We start from the raw sequence: 18,341 nt of genomic DNA, 5'->3' as shown, positions 1-18,341 counted from the left end.
TTCAAAGCATGAGCATGAGCTCTTCAACGCTTGAGACTGAAAACCTAGCGCTAGATAATGACTCCATTTATATCATCATTTCATATTTCCTTTGTTGTTCATGACCTCAGCCTGCACCTGCAAAAAACAAAGTATGCACATACAGACATGGAACATTGCACTTCGTTTGCCGTGTTGTTTTGCTTTTAGACCACAAGAAAAGCCAGCTTCAGCTTCAGCTTCACTAGTCCATTTTGGTAAACCTGACCGTTGAAGCAAGGACTGTAGACAGACTAAAAGCCTCCAGTTTATCGAGCGTAGAAGTGACTACAAAACCCCATTAGGATCATCAAGAAAAACCACTCATTTTCTACATACAATTTGTATGGAGAATGGTTTTGAAACTTGAAACAAAACCTTCTACTTACATGACTAAGAAACTTTGTTTACAGCTATATGTTCTACTCATCTAGCTTCCCAGGAAACTAAAACCAGGCTTTAGTAAGGACCTCTAGAGACAAGCCCAACGAAAATTTGGTAATATGATAGGCCACTCACAAGTATGCACTGCCAATCTACATCAATGGGATCAGTAATACAATAGGCAACTTGCAAGTAAGCACTGACAATCTACATCCACGTAAGTAACAAGCTCAGTCAGGATCACTGAGTCCACGGATCACTGAGTCCACTCTTCTCCAAACCTGCTAACTTGACTGTGAAAGCAGCTGATCAGAAGTGCATGTTTATGCCTGTAATAAGATAATTAGGATCCCAAAAGAACAAAAATTTGAACATAATTGCCACAATGTATACACTCCATTCATTCAACTCAAGTAGCAGCCGTAGGATTTACAACAAGTTTAGTTGCATCCATCTTTGTAACCGCATTGCTTTCACGTTTCCGAAAGTAAGGGGTCAATGCCTTGAGACGCTCTCGTTTGCTAGTTTTGTTTCCTGTCACAGACAAATCTTCACCATTCCCATTAGCAAGGGGCCTACCCTTTGGCTCAGACCTGGTTTTGTTGGTGACTGAAGAAGCCGCTGAGCCTGAGTTTCCACACCCTTTCAGAATGGTATCACTAGTATGTACCTTCGCTCGCTCAAGCAGCTTTTGAGAAACTTCCTTCAACTCTCTTTCGTGGGAACTGTTGAGCTTAGATGATCGGCTGAATGATCTAGGGTTCTCTGAGGCCAAATGATGGTTAGAACCTTTTCTTTCTTGAATTTTGTCGATCTGCTTATCCTCCAGAATGCCAGCAGCATGCTCTCCTCCTCCTGCTTCTTCACAAGCACTATCCGATGAGTCCCTAACTTTCAACCTTACGCCATCAGTGGAGTCATTAACAACAAGACTATCTGCATCTGTGATACTACTGGAATCACCAGGGACACTAGTTCCCATATTGACCAGTGAACCTCCCTCTTCAGAACTGCTACTTTTGAAGGGTGATACAAGACTTTTCTTTTCAGGACCCATATCAGATATAGACAGTCTGATGGACTTAGTCAAGTCAGTCTTCTCACATGTATCAACAGCTGCAGCAGGCTTCGGTGGGCTGTCAACACTGCCATGATCTAGTTCACACTGAAGAGATTTGCAAGTCCTACCAGCTCCACTGCCACCAGAATGGCTGTTCCTCCTTGAAAACTTAGGTGACTTGGCTCGAGTTGTAGGGATCTGCAGCATGAAAGCGAGGACTAACATTATTGATCTCTTTTACATGAATCTCTGCCAAAGTCTCTACATATTCGATAATAGAGTCCATCAACCATAATATTGGCTTCAAATTTAAAAGGTCTGAACTTTCCATGACAGCTCAGCAACAAATCTCCTAAACTAAAGCAACAGTACAGCCCCTATAATGCTGTATGAGTCTGCAGAAGTCAGAAACAAGTTTCCTATTCAGATCTCATCATACCTTCTTCAATTCAACTCTTGGGGGAGGTCCCTCTTGATAAAAGCTAGGCATAGGAGAGGCCTTGAATGTCAGACTTCTTCGCAGTAACTTGATTTCCTCCTCGGTCTCTTTCTGTTGTATAAACATAAAATCGTGAAAACTCTTTCAACTTTAAAGAGGCATGCCCTCACTACAAACCATGAAAATGCACACCTTTGTCTTTTCTTGCATCTGATTCTTCTCCTCTTCCTTAGCAATGAGCTTCTCTTGCAGCTTGGAGTAGAACTATTTTAGTGGAGAAATACATGTTAGATACTATTCTTCTTTTCCTATGAGATATTAATTTTGAAATAAGATAAACATGTGTTTGAAAACAAATGACCTCTTTCCGTTTTTCAGCCCTTGCATCAGATTGGAAAGTGAAACCAGTGGTACTCGTAAAAACAGTGGCCTTTGCCTTGGGAGCCAGTGAGCTAGCCCGGGATTGCCTGCAAGAAGACAAGTCATTTGAAAAACTATCATCACTAAATATAGCTCCATTCTTCTTGCCACCATTTATGTGGATACTAAGAGAAAAATTAGGCCACAATACCTTGAGGAAACTGAGATAGCATCATCATCACATTCTGGCTCCACAAGTGAAAGTTTTTCAAGATCCTGTTGCTGCCTGCCAAACAAGCCACATGTTCTCAGTAAACATTTGATGAGAAAGGTGATGCACAACAATTTTAATAGAACCATGAATGTTTGTCAAGCACACAAAAATAGGAAGAAGCGTTCATATATTGGAGGATGATTATCCCTGGATCTCCAGTAGTGCACGTTACACTCATGCACCCTTTATGGGTAATAATAGTAACTTGCATTACTGAAAGATCCCAAAAGGGGTGAAAACTCAAAAGTGCAGGTGAGAAAAGTGAAAAACCCTGCTCGGATTTCAGACAAAGAGGGTTAACAGAGAAACATGAAATTTCAGAAGCCCACTTTACACAAGAGGTGAAAGCTTTGATATAGGGTATTTCACAAGGGATAGTAAAAAACCCTGGTCGGATTTTAGACAAAGAGGGTTAACACAGAAACATGAAATGTCAGAAGCCCACTTTACGCAAGAGGTGAAAGCTTTAATATAGGGCATTTCACAAGGGATAGTAGCTGCCTAGCAGTACATACAGAGCAGTTACTCGTTTGGCCCTCATGAAAGTAGCTCTGTCATAAGATGGACCGTCCAAAGAGCGAGACCCACAAATCCCTTTTCAGCAACAAAAACCAGCAGATTAAAAGATTGCACATTTTGGGCCTCACCCATATAAATCACAGGAACAAGTAATTGCTTTACAGTAGGGGGATCCTGTGGGCAACGCACAATACCAAACTCCTCACACTTGCTGTATTACAGCCAAATGCAACTCTACCTCTATCATAACGACACAAGCAATGCATTTTGTGAAACTACCTCCATACCCAGCAGAAAGTATCTGTATATATCTGTATAACATGCTCCTGCCCAATGCGATTCTCCTTCTATCAAAGTGATGTATCGATAAGAACTAAAGAATCAAAGAAACCCAACCAAATATAGCAAGGCACTCAAAGGGCAAGTGTGTCTGGCCCTGAAATAGCAAAAGCTTTGCTATCTTCTCACAGGCAAAGATAGTACTTAGCAATTTATGACAAAAGCCCAACTTTACTATAGTTTGTAAAATGTAATCCCAATGCAAAGGATCAGGTGCTTTCTTGATATCCACCTCCATTATCAACACATCCTGATTGTACACTTTGCATATCAATGTCAATGCATGCCTTCTGCACCGTCATTCATCAATTTCCTTGGCACAAAACCACTTTGAGCTAAATCTTTTAGTTCTATCATCAACATATTAGTCACCATCATAAGAAACACTTGCATAAGAGTTATAGCTCTCCAATCAAAGAAACTTTCACATCTGACTTTTAAGGGAAAAGTTAATCTCTTTCCAAACAATTCAAGCCTGTGTGAAGAAGAGTGTGGAGGCATTGCTAGGGTTTGCACTGAGGAAACACAAAGTGTATAACCACGACAGAAGCACAACAAGACAAACATAGACACAAAAAGTAAAACTCAAACCCTAAACGAAAACTCAACTCTCAAACACAAAAACTCAAACACAAATAGAAGAAGGGATAGAAAGAACACAACTCTGAAGTGAATGAATGCTGTAAATGAATGTAAGAGTATACAATGTACCCAAGGGGAGAGCAGTGTGTTGAAGAGTGACATCCATCGGAGACGGATCCCAAGTATTGTGACCACCAATCAAAGTGACAAAGTGAGAGAAACACCAAATGCTGATCACCAAAGGATAAGGAGACTAAGGCAATTGTAGAGGATGATGCCTGATGGTGTGGATGAAGCAGCAATACATAGCAGTAGAATGCCACAGTAAAATGCAACAATAGAATGCCGCAATAAAACACCACAGTAAAACGAGGTGATGGCAACAATCGCAAAGGTTGGACCGCCACGTGGTGGGAGACTAATGGCTGACATATGCACACAACGGTGAGAAACGTGCACGAAAGAGATAGGACTGAATGGGGATAGCCTGTCTATTTATAGATGAGGATGGACCCTCCCAAATGGGGGCTTCATTGAACTCTCTCGAACCACTCTCTATTTTGGGGTTTTCATTAAATTAAGTTTATTTTGGAGTTGCTTGAGTGGCTAATTAGCATGGAATGCATTTCTTAGCTCAACAACCCCCCTCAAGCCCAAAACAGGATGAGAAGAGAAGACCAACCTAGTTTGCCCAAGACATCCCACCCCAAAGCAACCAAGACATCGGACAAAGGATGCACGATGGCTGCCTAATGACCTACCAAGACTGCAAAGGCGATGGTTATCTTACCAAGGGAGTCCAAGTAGTCACTCCAAAGAGGACAAGGCATCAGGCAAAGGATACTCGTTCGTCAACTACCCAGTGGCCTACCAAGCCCTACAAAGACAGATGAAACTAGAATGAACTTGATTTTTTTTTTGATTTTTTTTTTACGTGAGAGATGGTTTGTGGTCAATTGAGTAGAAGATGGAAGAATGAGAAGGGATGGTTAGGTCCAACCCATCACAAAACAAACAAGCTACCCATCCACTCGAGAATGTCCATGATGAGAAAATGGTGAGGAAGTAATAATGGTGCGGTGTACAAGCCGCCAATGGAAACAACTTAGAATCATCTTGTTCACTTGTCCAAGCGCCCTAGTACAAAGATGATAAAATCATGCAATGCAAAGGGTGAAGATATTTTTGTTTCCTTAACCCTTTTACCACCTTCCTTTTGGTTTGATCATATGCAAATTCTCTTATGAATCTTGAATGAACAACCATTATGGACAATCAACCTTTGTCTTGCTCTAGTTTGCTATTTATCCAAGTTTCATTAACCATTTCTAGCATATAACTTACATGGGATAGAACATCTCGCTCATATCATCCACATGAGAACAGACTAATGTTTTCCAAAGGGTGCCATACTTGCTTAGCTTCTTGTACCTTTTTCCTTTGCTCCCCAAAAACCAACCAACATAGTCTTGAATAATGGCTTGCATGTACCATACAGAAAAATTCACACAATTCCACATCTCCGTATCTCTTTGCATATCTTTAACCACAAAATAAGTGATAATCAGCATGATTGATCTGATAGCAGCATTCAGGAATCACAAGGGTAACATATCTCTCACTCGACTGCATCCAATGTTCCAAGTCAGTATCTTCTACAGCCCCAAAATTGGTACAGAATTTACCATTTCAAGAGCGTGACATAGAAAAGCAAAAGAACACCAAATAACATGAGAAAAACCTGAATAATGGTTCTGCAAATATGGGATGAACTAAGGGCTATTATTGTGTGGAAAGTCGGATAAAAAGGCTAGCAGCTGAGATGGAAAACACGAAACACTGGAGTGGAAGCCAAGGATGTAGTAAGACTGGTAGTGCCAAATCAGCAAATAAGTGAACAACTAAACACTGGCTGCCATGGAGCTCCTGCACAAGATTGCTGAAATTTTTTCTGACACCAAAAACCTGGTTCCTCTTTTAAACAAGCATCTAGGCCAGAGTGAAGCCCTAAGTATCTAGGATATTTGCAACAGCTAATTGCATTGTGAAGCAACCTTCATAAATCATCTTGCTACACATTATCCAAACATGCATACATACACGAACATTTGTTGTGAAATCCATGTCCTTTAAATCATCAATGTTCAAAGAGGATAGTTCTCACAGCAAGGTTTATCCCAAAAATATCAAAAACATAAATTAAATATATGCATGTTGGGAGAGATATAGACAAGATTTTCTTGGGATTTAATTAGACTATCTCACAACCATACATTCAAGCTTCCCCCAACACTTTCAAACTTGACAATCTAGCCAATGTGCTAGCGCACATGTACATGTACACATGCTTTTTAGCATAGCTCTAAGCTCTTTCTGCAAAGAACATCATCACCATCAAATGTTCACTCGATAGTCATTTCCTTCTACATATGAAGTTAGTCTGATGCATGGATTATTGAGGGTTTTAAAAGCTATTGGGCGGCCACTTTGGGCAATGAGAAATGAGAAAACTACGTTCATCATTGGACCTACACTTTTCCTCACACAAAAAACTAGACCAGCTTAATCTTCATGCAAGGCTGTTCCCAGCTAGCATCTCCATTAGGCAAGATTGTTCCAAGCTTTGTTGTTTCTGTTGGAAATATGTGGAGTCCTATCATGGGAATACTCGAAATAGAAAGCCATGCTCACAAGAGATTCTGCTGATTGCAGATCACAATTTATTCCAACTATAGAGAATCAATAATAAAGATTCCACAAAAACAAAGATTGCCATATGAATAGTGTTTGCATGCAAAGCTTCAGTGAACGCTCTGATACAAACTAAAGAAGAACAAGATTTGGGTGGGGCTTTAGAGATCAAATTGTAAAAATAAAAAGCAGTGAATAACCACCGTGGAACCTCAAAAATGAACCTGAACCTCAGCTTTTGGAAAGCTTAAGTCTGCAAAACTCAGCCCATAATCTTGATAGCAACCACCAGCACCCTTGAAGAAAATCAGAGGTAGAATACTTCTGATGAAATTAAACTGCTGCAACGAACTAATGCCCTTGTCTTCAAAATTGAATTGGCATGCTCAAAACCTCACATACATAGCATATGCTGGTCTGATCATGCTTTTATAGACAAGGGGAGGAGTGTAAACAGCTATGATGAAGAGGAGAATACTCCAAATGTGAGGCACATGCATGCCATCTTTTGGGAAGTGTTCAATGGACCCCAAACTTGCATGTGCTATTGTATTAGTGCATGTAGCCTTGTTGTTTACCCTTTTTTAATAAAAAAGCAAACATGGCAGCACATTTTTAATCTCTCAAAAGAAAAAGATTTTCACTATGTCCCAGTTAGGAAAGTTGGTCACTTCATCACAACAATCAGATCTGCAGGTATTTCAATTTGTTTTATGTACCTTCACATTTCAGCTGGGCCATGTGGGAAATTTTAAGAGGCTGTTTGCATGTGTGGAGTACAATGTACAGAAACAGATCTTCACATGGCAATATATTGTCAAATGCAGTTGACACATCTTAAACCCTCCTCTTCAAGTCCATTTTGGAGGACAATTAACATGTTGTCCAGTAAGGACTTTAAAGCTGAAATTGGCAAGTGAATAGATCAGCCACATTATGCTGATCTGGCATATATTTAAGTTTGATGACACCGTCTTGAATTTGCTCTCTTGTAAAGCGAAACTTCACATGAATATGTTCAGTCTTCACATGAAAGATGGGATTGCAAGCTAGAGTATTACAATTCAACTATCACATACAAATTGATAGCGAGATTCCATGGTACATATCATATATGAATGTTCACACAACTATAAGAGCCACCTAGCTTCTTGTACTGAAGAAAATAATGATTTCTATTTGGCTTCTGTTGAAGAAGCAAAAACATTCTCTTGCTTGTTGCTTCCCCATGAAACAGGTCCACTTCTAAAAGTCAAACAACAATAAAGGCTAACTTTCTTCTATCTAAATTGCCTCCCCAATCTGCAACAGAATATTCAAATAGCATCAATCCTAACCCCATAATTGACACCATAAGATTATGTGCCTTTCAAAATTCGCATACTGAAAAACCCTTAGTGATGCACACCAATGCGAATGATGAGGTTGGTGAAAGAAACAACTTTGCATATGTACAGCATATGTGATGTCTTGAGAATAAGTCATCTAAAGAAGAGACCCAACCATATTTCTATATTTGTTAGAATCAAAGATTGGGGAGGTATGTTGTTCCACATAAATGAATTCTGGCAGACCACCATTAGGAAATGCTGCTTTTATATCCATCTGATAAGCACACCACTAATAATGGGCTGCTAAAGGAAGTACAGCACAGATGCAAGAATACTTTATTGTGGGAGCAAATATTTTTTCATAATCAACTCCTTCCTTCTGCACAAAACCTTTTGCAACAAACCTTGTTTTGTATTTATCGAAAGAACCATCAAAATGAAGCTTGACTTGAACATCCAGTTTGTACCAATGACCTTCCTATGTAGTGGTCTATCTATCAGCTCCCAAGTCTAGTTCCCAAGAATAGATTACATTTCTTTGTCCATAGCTTCTTTCAACTAAGGAATACATAAGAGACTCCTCCAAAGAAACATGGCTTCTGATGTAAGAGAAAAGTTAAACACAATCACATGACATCAATGAACTTCTTGGAGACAAATGAGTCTCTCCTCAAATCCATGGAGGTGACTGACGTGGGTGTCAAGTACAAAAAGTATGATATGATATGGTACGATAAAATACCATACCATATGGTACTTTAAGATTTTTTAAGGTGTCGAATAGAAGCGGAATTAAAGAGAGGGCAAGGTGCTCTATACTACTGAACACAGAGAGAGAGAGAGAGAGAGAGAGAGAGAGTCAACGGATAGGTGTGTGCCAGTGTGGTACACACAAAGAATAAAAGAATGTATTTATACTTAGGGTATGGTACACTTACACCCGCTAGGGTGAGTTTACATGTGTATACATGAGAACGTAAAGGGCCTTTACACCCGACAACCTCCAACTTAAAGGTTTGAAGCGAACCTTTAACCAACTCCCATAAGTCTAATGCAATGCTCATGTTGAGTCTTTGCAAGACTTTTACTAAGAACATCTACAAGGTTATCCTTTGATTTGATCTTAGTCTTGATGACTAGACCATCATCCAAAACCTGTCCAATAAAATGATACCGAACATCAATATGTTTGGTACGTGCATGGAACATGACATTCTTAGCCAAGCATACAACGGGCTACAACGCTTTGGCTATCACATCCAAGTACAGGTGTTTGGGTGGGCAGCCCAAAATCCTTGACTAAACGACCAAGCCAAACTACTTCTTTTGAAGTTTCAGTGGCTGAAATATATTCAGCCTCAGTGGTAGAGTGCTATTATCTTTTGCAATCTAGAGCACCAAGAAACCGCCCCACCAATCAATGTAAAGATGTACCCGCTAGTAGACTTGCGAGTATCGAAGTCACCTGCCATGTTTGCATCACAATACCCCTGCAGATCTAATGTACCCTTGCCATAGCAAATACATTTTCTTTGTGTGCCCTTAAGGTACCATAAGATACATTTCACTGCTTCCCAATGTGCTTTTGCCAAGATTTGACATGAACATACTTACAACTCCCACTGAATGAGCAATATCAGGTCTAGTGGCAACCATAGCATACATGAGTGAACCACAAGTTGAAGCATAAGGAACACCCTTCATAGAGCTAGCTGCCTTATCATCTTTTGGGCAATCTGCCTTGCTAAGCTTAAGATAAGGTGAAAAAGATACAACAAGAGACTTGGCATCAACCATAGAAAAACAATCAAGTACTTTGCTGATGTACTTTTCTTGTGAGAGAAATAAGAGCTTTTGCTCTCTATCTCGTGTCACATGCATGCCCAAAATATGTTCGATTGTACCCAAATCCTTCATGGAAAAGGTTGAGATCAGCTGTCTTTTCAATGCATTAATCTGGCTTTTATGCTTACCAGCAATAAGCATATCATCCACATAAAGTATAAGTATAATAAGACTTCCATCATCAACCTTCTTAATATATAAGCAATGATCTACACTACTCCTTTTAAAACCATGTAAGAGCATGACAGCATCAAACTTTTTATACCATTGCCTAGGAGGCTGTTTCAAACCATACAAGCTTCTCTTAAGCTTACATACCAAATGCTCCTTTCCTTGTATAACAAAGTCTTCGGGTTGTTTCATGTACAACTCTTCTTCCAAATCACCATGCAAAAATACAGTTCCAACATCCATCTAATCAAGTTCAAGATCCATAGATACTACAATAGTGGTCATTTTGACAATAAGAGAAAACACTTCTTGAAAATTAATGCCCTCCCTTTGTGTATAGTCCTTAGCCACAAGTCTGGCTTTGTATTTGGGTTTGCCATCCACACATTTGATTTTATAGATCCATTTGTTAGGAATGGCTTTCCTATCCTTCGGCAATGTAACCAAATCCCAAGTATCATTCTGGTACACTGACTTCATTTCTTCTTACATAGCTAGCTCCCACTTTTTCTTTAATTCACATGATAAGGCCTCTTTATAAGTAAGGGGCTCACCTTCGTCTGTGAGCAAAATGCAATCCAAAGAAAGATCAAATCTTCGTATAGGTCATCTGACACGTGTAGACCTTCTTACCAATGATCTGTGTTATCAGGTAATGGATCCACATCCAAGGGAATGTCCACATGTTCAAGTTGCTGTAATACAATTTCAGGCTACTGTAATTCATTTTCAGCATGCTGATTTTAGTGCTCAAGTTGATGTTCAACATCCCCTTGGTGCCCATTTTCATCTAGCTCAATAATGATACGGTGAGTGTCATAATTAGTATCAAAAGGAGCTGAATTTTCAATGGCTGATGGCTGCTCAAGTAGCTAATCGTACTGAAATTTAACTTTCTTTTTGTCAAAGTCATTAGATGTGACATTTTTCGGCAACTTTGACTCATTAAATACCACATCCCGACTGCGTAGCACCTTTTTCATCCTTGGAACCCAAACTCTATGGCCCATTTCACCTTCATCTCCATAACCCGTGAAGATACCTCTATGAGATTTCATGTCAAGTTTGGTTTTGCTATCAATAGGTATATGTACATAGCATTCGCAACCAAAGACCCTTAAGTGGTCATATGAAGTAGGTTTGTCAAACCAAACCTCTTCGAAAATGCCACTTTTAAGTGCACGATGCAAAGACCACTTGCAAATATACACCGCGGTTTTAAATGCCTCTTCCCAAAACGATTATGAGAGATTAGTTATGAATAGCATGCACCGAATCTTCTCACATAACGTGCGATTCATTCACTCAACCACATTATTAGATGATGGGTTGTAAGGAGTTGTAAGCTCTTGTTTAATCCCATTGACATAACAAAACTTATTAAATTTTTTAGATACATACTTTCCCCCGTTATTTGTTCTTATGCATTTTAATATTAAGCCCTTTTGAATACTAACCAATGTATAAAACTTTTTAAAAGCATCCAATGCCTCACTATTCTACTTGAGCAAATAAACCCATAACTTCCTAGAATGATCATCAATAAAAGATGCAAAATAATGAAAATCACTATGAGTTTTTATTGATATGATACATACATCAAAATGAACTAAATCCAAGATACATGCCTTCCTAGAGGCTCCATGGGAGTATAGACTCTTTACATGTTTACCGAGAACACAATCATCACAAAAGTCAAGCTTTGAGTTTTCCACATTAACTCTTCAAAGTGAAAAAAATGCTTGCAAACCCTTTTGGCTCATGTGCCCAAGACGCTTGTGCCATAACTCCATGTGGACTGTACTTCAACAACTGCAACAAACTTTCTGAGAAGTGTCTTGCAATAGAGATAATACAAAGTCCCCTTTTTGCCACCTCTAATGACTAGCATAGACCCTTTCTGTATTTTTCACATTTCACCACCAAAAGTAATGAAGTAACCTTTGTTGTCTAGCTGCCCAACACAAAGCAAGCTCTTCTTGATGCTAAGTACATACCTAATGTCATGAAAAATCAATTCTTTACCATTTTCTAAAGCTAGGTGTATGGTGCCCATTCCTTCAATATCACATGCATAATTGTTACCAAGGTGCTAATGTCATGAAAAATCAATTCTTTACCATTTTCTGAAGCTAGGTGTATGGTGCCCATTTCTTCAATATCACATGCATAATTGTTACCAAGGTAGACTTTTCCAAGATTACCTACTACATAAGAAAAAAAACACTCCAAAGATGGAGTTACATGAAATGAAGCACCGTTGTCAACAATCCACAATTGTGACAAACCATCATGAGCTGACAACAAAGCATCTATCACATCTGTTTTAGTAATATACATATCCTCCACTATCGTAGCAAGCGGATCAAAAAATGCAACCAACAAATCAACATCTTTATCCTCTTCTATTTCCTCAATAAAAATACTAGATACCACATTTACTTTTTTTATTTCTTTAGGAATAAAGCTGCTATCCTTGTCATTCTTTTTGCCTTTTGCATTAGTTTGCTTTTTGCATTCTTGTTCCCTTTGAAAATACCTCCAATCGGGCTTTTTATGCTCTTTGCGACCACATTGATAACAAGTTACATCTTGCTGTTTTTACTTGCTTTTGCTGCGATTTTTGTTTTTATCTATAGCATTAAATCTTTTTTCAGTTTTTTCTCTTACATTGTAAGTTGATCCACTATTTTCTCCACTTGCCTTGCGTCTAATCTCTTCATTAAAAATAAAACTACATACACCATCAAATGTCAAGTTGGAGTTATTGCTCAATGGCACAACCAATGCTTTCTATGAATCGAGCAAGGTCATGAGCAAAAAGATAGCCCTCAATTTAGGATCAAAAGATGACAAACTTGCAATCTGTAACTGACTCAAAATACCAATGAAAGCATTCAATGCTCTGAGGCAAGCTTGGACTCATCAAGCTTCAAGTTGACCAACTTTTGCATAAAATATACTTGATTGACATGGGTTGTATTCTCATAAGTGACCTTGAGTTTCTTCCAAACTACATAAGCAATATCAAGCCCCTTTATATCAACCAAGATATTATCTATGACGGCCATTTTGATGTAAATAATGGCCTTTTTATTCATTTTAGCCCGATCCTCATCTAATAAAGCAACAAGCTTATGTTCAACTAAAGCATCATCACAGTCCTTTAGAAGGAGTATACCCTATATACGATCTTTCCAAAGATCAAAACCATTGCCATTTCACAAATCTTAAAGAGATTCTTTGTGTCAGATGTAGATGCACTGCCAACCATCTTTAACAATACACAACTACAATAAAGGACTAAATGCTTTCAACCAATACCAAGGTTGTTGAATTGTAACAGCAAGTATACACTCTTGTACTTCCAAGATGTCCAAGAAACAGATGTTTAGCTGCAATTTCAGTCTCAAAATACTGATTACAATATATACATGAATCAAATTAGATACATTTGCATTATAGACAACTCCCACTTCGAATAATATACCACCAAAATTCCCAAATGCAATGACCCAAATGATATATTTACCATTGTTTCACTACATAGTGTGTATTCAACAATACATGTACCAAGAGAAACTGCCCTTTTTCAACATTTGAAGCATCCAATACTCAAAAGACTCCCACTCAACAGTATCTACTACAAATTTCACTATCCAATTTCAACTCGACTCAAAATATACCACCAATGTGAAAAACCCCAAAATTTAAAGTCCAAGAGTGTACAATTTCCAAGAAATTGACTCAAACAAGCAAAAATTTCACCTGCATGTGAAAACCCCCAAAATTTCCGAGACTCGTGCACTCAATGTCTGCAATTTGTGGATCAAAAATCATTGAAACTTGTGTCCGGCACCAAATCTAGAAAAAGCCCCAAATTTTAAGAAGCAAATTTACATAGATTTGTGTTCTATGCTTGCTTGCACAAACAAGGAAAATAAAATGAACTGAATTTTTCTAAATTTTAAAAAGAAAATGGAGCCATTGACCTACTCGTTTGACGAACATCAATCCATGCAGCCCGCGTTGAGTGACCCTTGTTAGCGCGTCTAATGCCTGGACACTCGTCGGTCCCATTGGTCCCGTTGGACCTTGTCAATTGTTTGCTCATCCCATGTGCTGACCGTTTACCCATCGACTGGTCACTGGCTGGTCTTATGAACGCAGGTATGGCTAGTCAATGTTGGTGTCACTAGTAGTTTGTGCCACCTGAGTTGATCGCTTCTTCTCAACTCTTTACTTCAGCTCAACTTGATCCACGTGTCGAGTACTATCCGTTGGCTGGATTCTATGTCGCGACCTATGAGCGAATGCTGTAACCAACAGCTCTCATACCAGTTTGTCGAGTAGAAGCGGAAGCAGAGAGAGGGTAGGCACATTAGTCGAGATGCTCTATAGTACTGAATAGTGAGAGAGTGAGAGTGAGTTGACGAATAGGTGTGTACCAATGTGGTACACATAAAGAATAAAATAATATATTTATACTTAGGGTACAATACACTTACACCCGCTAGGATGAGTTCACGTGTGTGTATACACGAAAAAGCGTAAAGAACCTTTACATCCAACATAAGGTACAGTACGATAAAAATACATTACTCTATCCTAAAAGCAACCTTAAACGTAATTCTTTTTTACAAAATAAGATAGAGAAATTGTTTGAATCTCAAATAACCTAATTCCATGGGAAAATCGTATTAGTGTAAGTAGCATTTAGCTTGTCCCAAAGTGATGTTCAAACAAGAAAATAAGTATCCATTAAGTTGGTACCTTATGATACTAATACGTTAAGGTACGGTACCTAAAGTACGGTATAGTATGGACCCTTTTGTATGTGATACTAGTGCAACTATGGTGACTCGAAATGTTCTTCCATCAAACAAGGAGGCGGTGAAGAAACAAAAGGAGAAATAGTTTGATGACAAGTAAAAGAACCAAGAAAAAATTGAGTATCTTCATTATTTTCATCAATATTAATACATGTTGAAGAAGACTAATTGCACTTTTTGAAAATATGTATACTACATTTCTTTGGATCCCAAGGTCAAAAAGCAAACTTATAATCGTTTGCATATCCAATAAAAAGCATCTGTGTTAATTTGAAATCTTTCTTTCATTTTTGCTCCAACATGCACGTATATGCATCACATCCAAAAATGCTAAAATGAGCAACAAATGGCTTCTCATCTATAAACACCTCATAAGGAGTTCTATGCTGCACAAACTTTGTTGATGAATGGTTGAGAATACGAACAATGATTCCCACTACTTCAATCCAAGACTTCTTGTCAAGACCAACATGTGTCAATATGGCAATGCTCAACTCAATCACCGTTTATTTCTTTCTTTCTACCCCTCCATTTTAAAATGGCGAATAAACAGCAATGTCTAATATTGAAGGTCTTACTAGTTGCAAAGATGTAAACACCCCAATTTGCTCCACAATTATAATATCCGTTGATTTTCAAGATTAATATTTCAAGAAAATTGAGAGAAACCAATTCTTGAAATTGAATATGGCAATTATTCAAAAAATTACAACCACAGATACAAAAGAAATGCAAACTACTTTAGGATTCAAGATGGAAAGAAATGTGTCTCAACTCAACCCAAGTCCCTTAGGGGCGAGCTCAATTGCAATCAATCTTAGAGTAAGGAGCAGTGATTCTCTCACAAAAAATCGTGTGAAGGATGTACACATGCACATGCTCATATGTATCACGTGCATATGCTTACTATGCCTACTAGTGTCCAACCATATATCACAAAGTGGAATAAGTGGTGGGATAGTTAGAAGCTTATATAACAAGTATCTTAGTACTTGTCTTTTTTTATCGCCTTTCATTTTGGACAAAGAATTATCAAAAAATAAAAACAATCAAATTCAATAAGCACAAACCTAATATTTTTTAAATACCACCCTTATTTTTTAGATCAATCAAAGGCTTCTAAAATTAAAAACCTTCTAAAAATTAGAAAGTCCTTTAAAATTTTATCATGTGAAAGCACTTTTCAAGCACATTACAAAAACAATCCTAAAATCCCTATATCAATTTCCTATATAAAGATATGTGCATTCTAAACTTTCAACCTACATATATACATTACATAAGCTTTTCATGATCATGCCATCTTGATGATTGTAACTATCTATCCTCGTAGATCTAGCCAACACTTCAAGGCATTAATCCTTTCTGGATGTGAGCTAAATCTTAATATGCTCGAGTTCCAATCAAAGGTATCCAATCAAGTCATAAGATGGAAGTGTATACTACCTTTCTTATAAGCCACTATGGCTATAGTATGGATAATACATATTAAATTATAAAACTAAAGTATTTTCCAACTTCGCATTCTCCTTCAAAGAAAATATGATAATGGTCCACCACAACCTATGATCACTCATCAACAACCAACTCTAATGCACTTTTCTAGAGATATATTGATTACAAAGAAAATAAATTTAAAAGATAATTGATTATGCAAATTAATTTAAAAGTATTTTTTGTGACAAAATATTGTGAAAATGATTGTAAACAATTTCTCCACTATTATCTAAGCAAATCTTCTTCACTTTTATTTGGATTTGTGTTTCCACAAAACTCCATCAAGCTTCAAAATGAGAAAATACTGCAACTTTATGCTCCAAAAAAATACCCAACATATTATAAAAAAATCATCTGCTAGAAGATAGAAATATCCGACATCACCTTTAAATGAAACATTAGATGGTCCAACCACATCCATAGCAAAAACTTCAAAACGATAGAAATACAACCCTTTGTTTCTTTTAGAATATTCTATTGATATCGGTTGCCTTGTACACAAGCAATACATGGTTCAAAAAGTGTACTATCTAGTAAATCTTTAACCATAGTCTACATCTACTACAAGGTTAAAGTTGAAAGATCAAGCTTGGCATACTGTAAGAATGATGACTTGAATCAGCTATACAAGGATGAATAACACATTTTCAAAAACTTAGTTTTTTTTACTTAAGGTCCAACCACTTGAATATAGTAAAGACCATCATCTTAAAGCACACCCTTTGCTTGACTCTGGCTCATACATTTCTCTAGAAAACTCCACAAATTCATTATCAAAGTAAGTAGCAAAGCTACCACTTCTATAGATTTTTACATCAAGATAACAAGTTCATGCAAGGATCAATAGAATGTTCTACATCTCTAAAGTTAGTACTAGCAATTTGGCCATCTCCAATGTAGTGGGATTCCATCATCTCAATATTGGTAGCAATAATGGACTTTTCATATGGTTGATGATTCATCGATAGACCTTTTGATTGAATGAACAAAGGATTGAAAGCAAGAAGATAAATTTGAATGCTAAAAGATTGATAGTGAGAGAAAAACAGAAGATTTAAGAATGAATCTAAAAGGTTGAAAACAAGAAAACACAAAGCTACATACTAAAAGATGAATACTGCAAGAAAAACACAAGTACTAAGAATGAATTAAAAAACAAGTAATGGAATCCAACACCAAAAGAAAGAGCACCTACAACAATGCAACTGCGTGAACCTCAATGCTACCTACACTCCCTCAATCTTCATAAATGATATATGCATGATATAAGTGAACGTGAGAGAGGTATCATAGGGATATCAATTTTTAACTTATTTCTTTGGCTTGATTAAGTTGTGCAAATATGACATGTACATCTGAAGTGCAAGTTGAATTTGGGCACAATGACAATCCAAAATCCTAGCTTGGATAGTAGGGAACATTGACAAAAGCTATGATGAGTTACAATGGACACGTGAAATGGGCGCCTAATGACAACCTTGACTCTAAGCAATAAATGTGCCCTTGGAAATGACTTGTATCATTGGAGCTAAAGAAATCAAGCATTTAATGCTTTGAACTCAAGTTAAAGTTTTAAGGCTTTCAAGTTCGTAAGGCTTAGCAATTTAGATTATGTATAAGCAATGACCAATTTGTCGTGGGACGGCCAAGCAATTATTGAATTTCCACAATTAACTATTGTTATAAGTTCGTTTCTAGAGGTTGAGTTATGCCTTAACAAGTGTGCCACCTAACAAGTGGAGAGAGCATGCCATGCAAGTTTAAGGCAATTTGTGGGAGGTCAATTGGGCCAAGCAATCCCCAATTGAAGGCGACATCATCTAGATGCCCTTAGATCAATTGCGATTGCACACATGACAAAACAAGCACAACAATTTTCTTCTCCACCTTAGCAAGAGGTGGTGACAAAAGACAAGGTTTCAACAACTGCACTACAACTTTACTTCCCTTTCGAAGCTATTGACACCATTACAATTATCACCAAAGTTAATGTTGAGAA

General features: G+C 37.7%; 1 protein-coding gene across 2 annotated transcripts in view; it reads right to left on the bottom strand.

Annotated features, from left to right (window-relative positions):
* Window positions 1–266: 266 nt before the first annotated feature.
* LOC148011832 (uncharacterized) overlaps window positions 267–18,341 on the bottom strand; it is a 32,044-nt gene continuing 13,969 nt past the window's right edge. For both annotated transcript variants that reach the window (XM_087669946.1, XM_087669947.1), the window contains exons 5-9: window positions 2,473–2,547; window positions 2,263–2,368; window positions 2,094–2,165; window positions 1,902–2,012; window positions 267–1,660 (exon numbers count right to left, since the gene is read on the bottom strand). In XM_087669946.1, the coding sequence (XP_087526072.1) occupies window positions 812–1,660; window positions 1,902–2,012; window positions 2,094–2,165; window positions 2,263–2,368; window positions 2,473–2,547 (1,213 nt within the window). In that variant the 3' untranslated portion in view covers window positions 267–811. The remainder of the gene's footprint in view (window positions 1,661–1,901; window positions 2,013–2,093; window positions 2,166–2,262; window positions 2,369–2,472; window positions 2,548–18,341) is intronic.

This window comes from Lygodium microphyllum, chromosome 28, assembly GCF_053477565.2.
Source record: "Lygodium microphyllum isolate KBCC chromosome 28, Lygodium_microphyllum_v1.1.10, whole genome shotgun sequence".
Lineage (NCBI taxonomy): Eukaryota > Viridiplantae > Streptophyta > Polypodiopsida > Schizaeales > Lygodiaceae > Lygodium > Lygodium microphyllum.
Note: the sequence above shows the minus strand (reverse complement) of the source record. Positions and strands in the feature narration are given on the sequence as shown.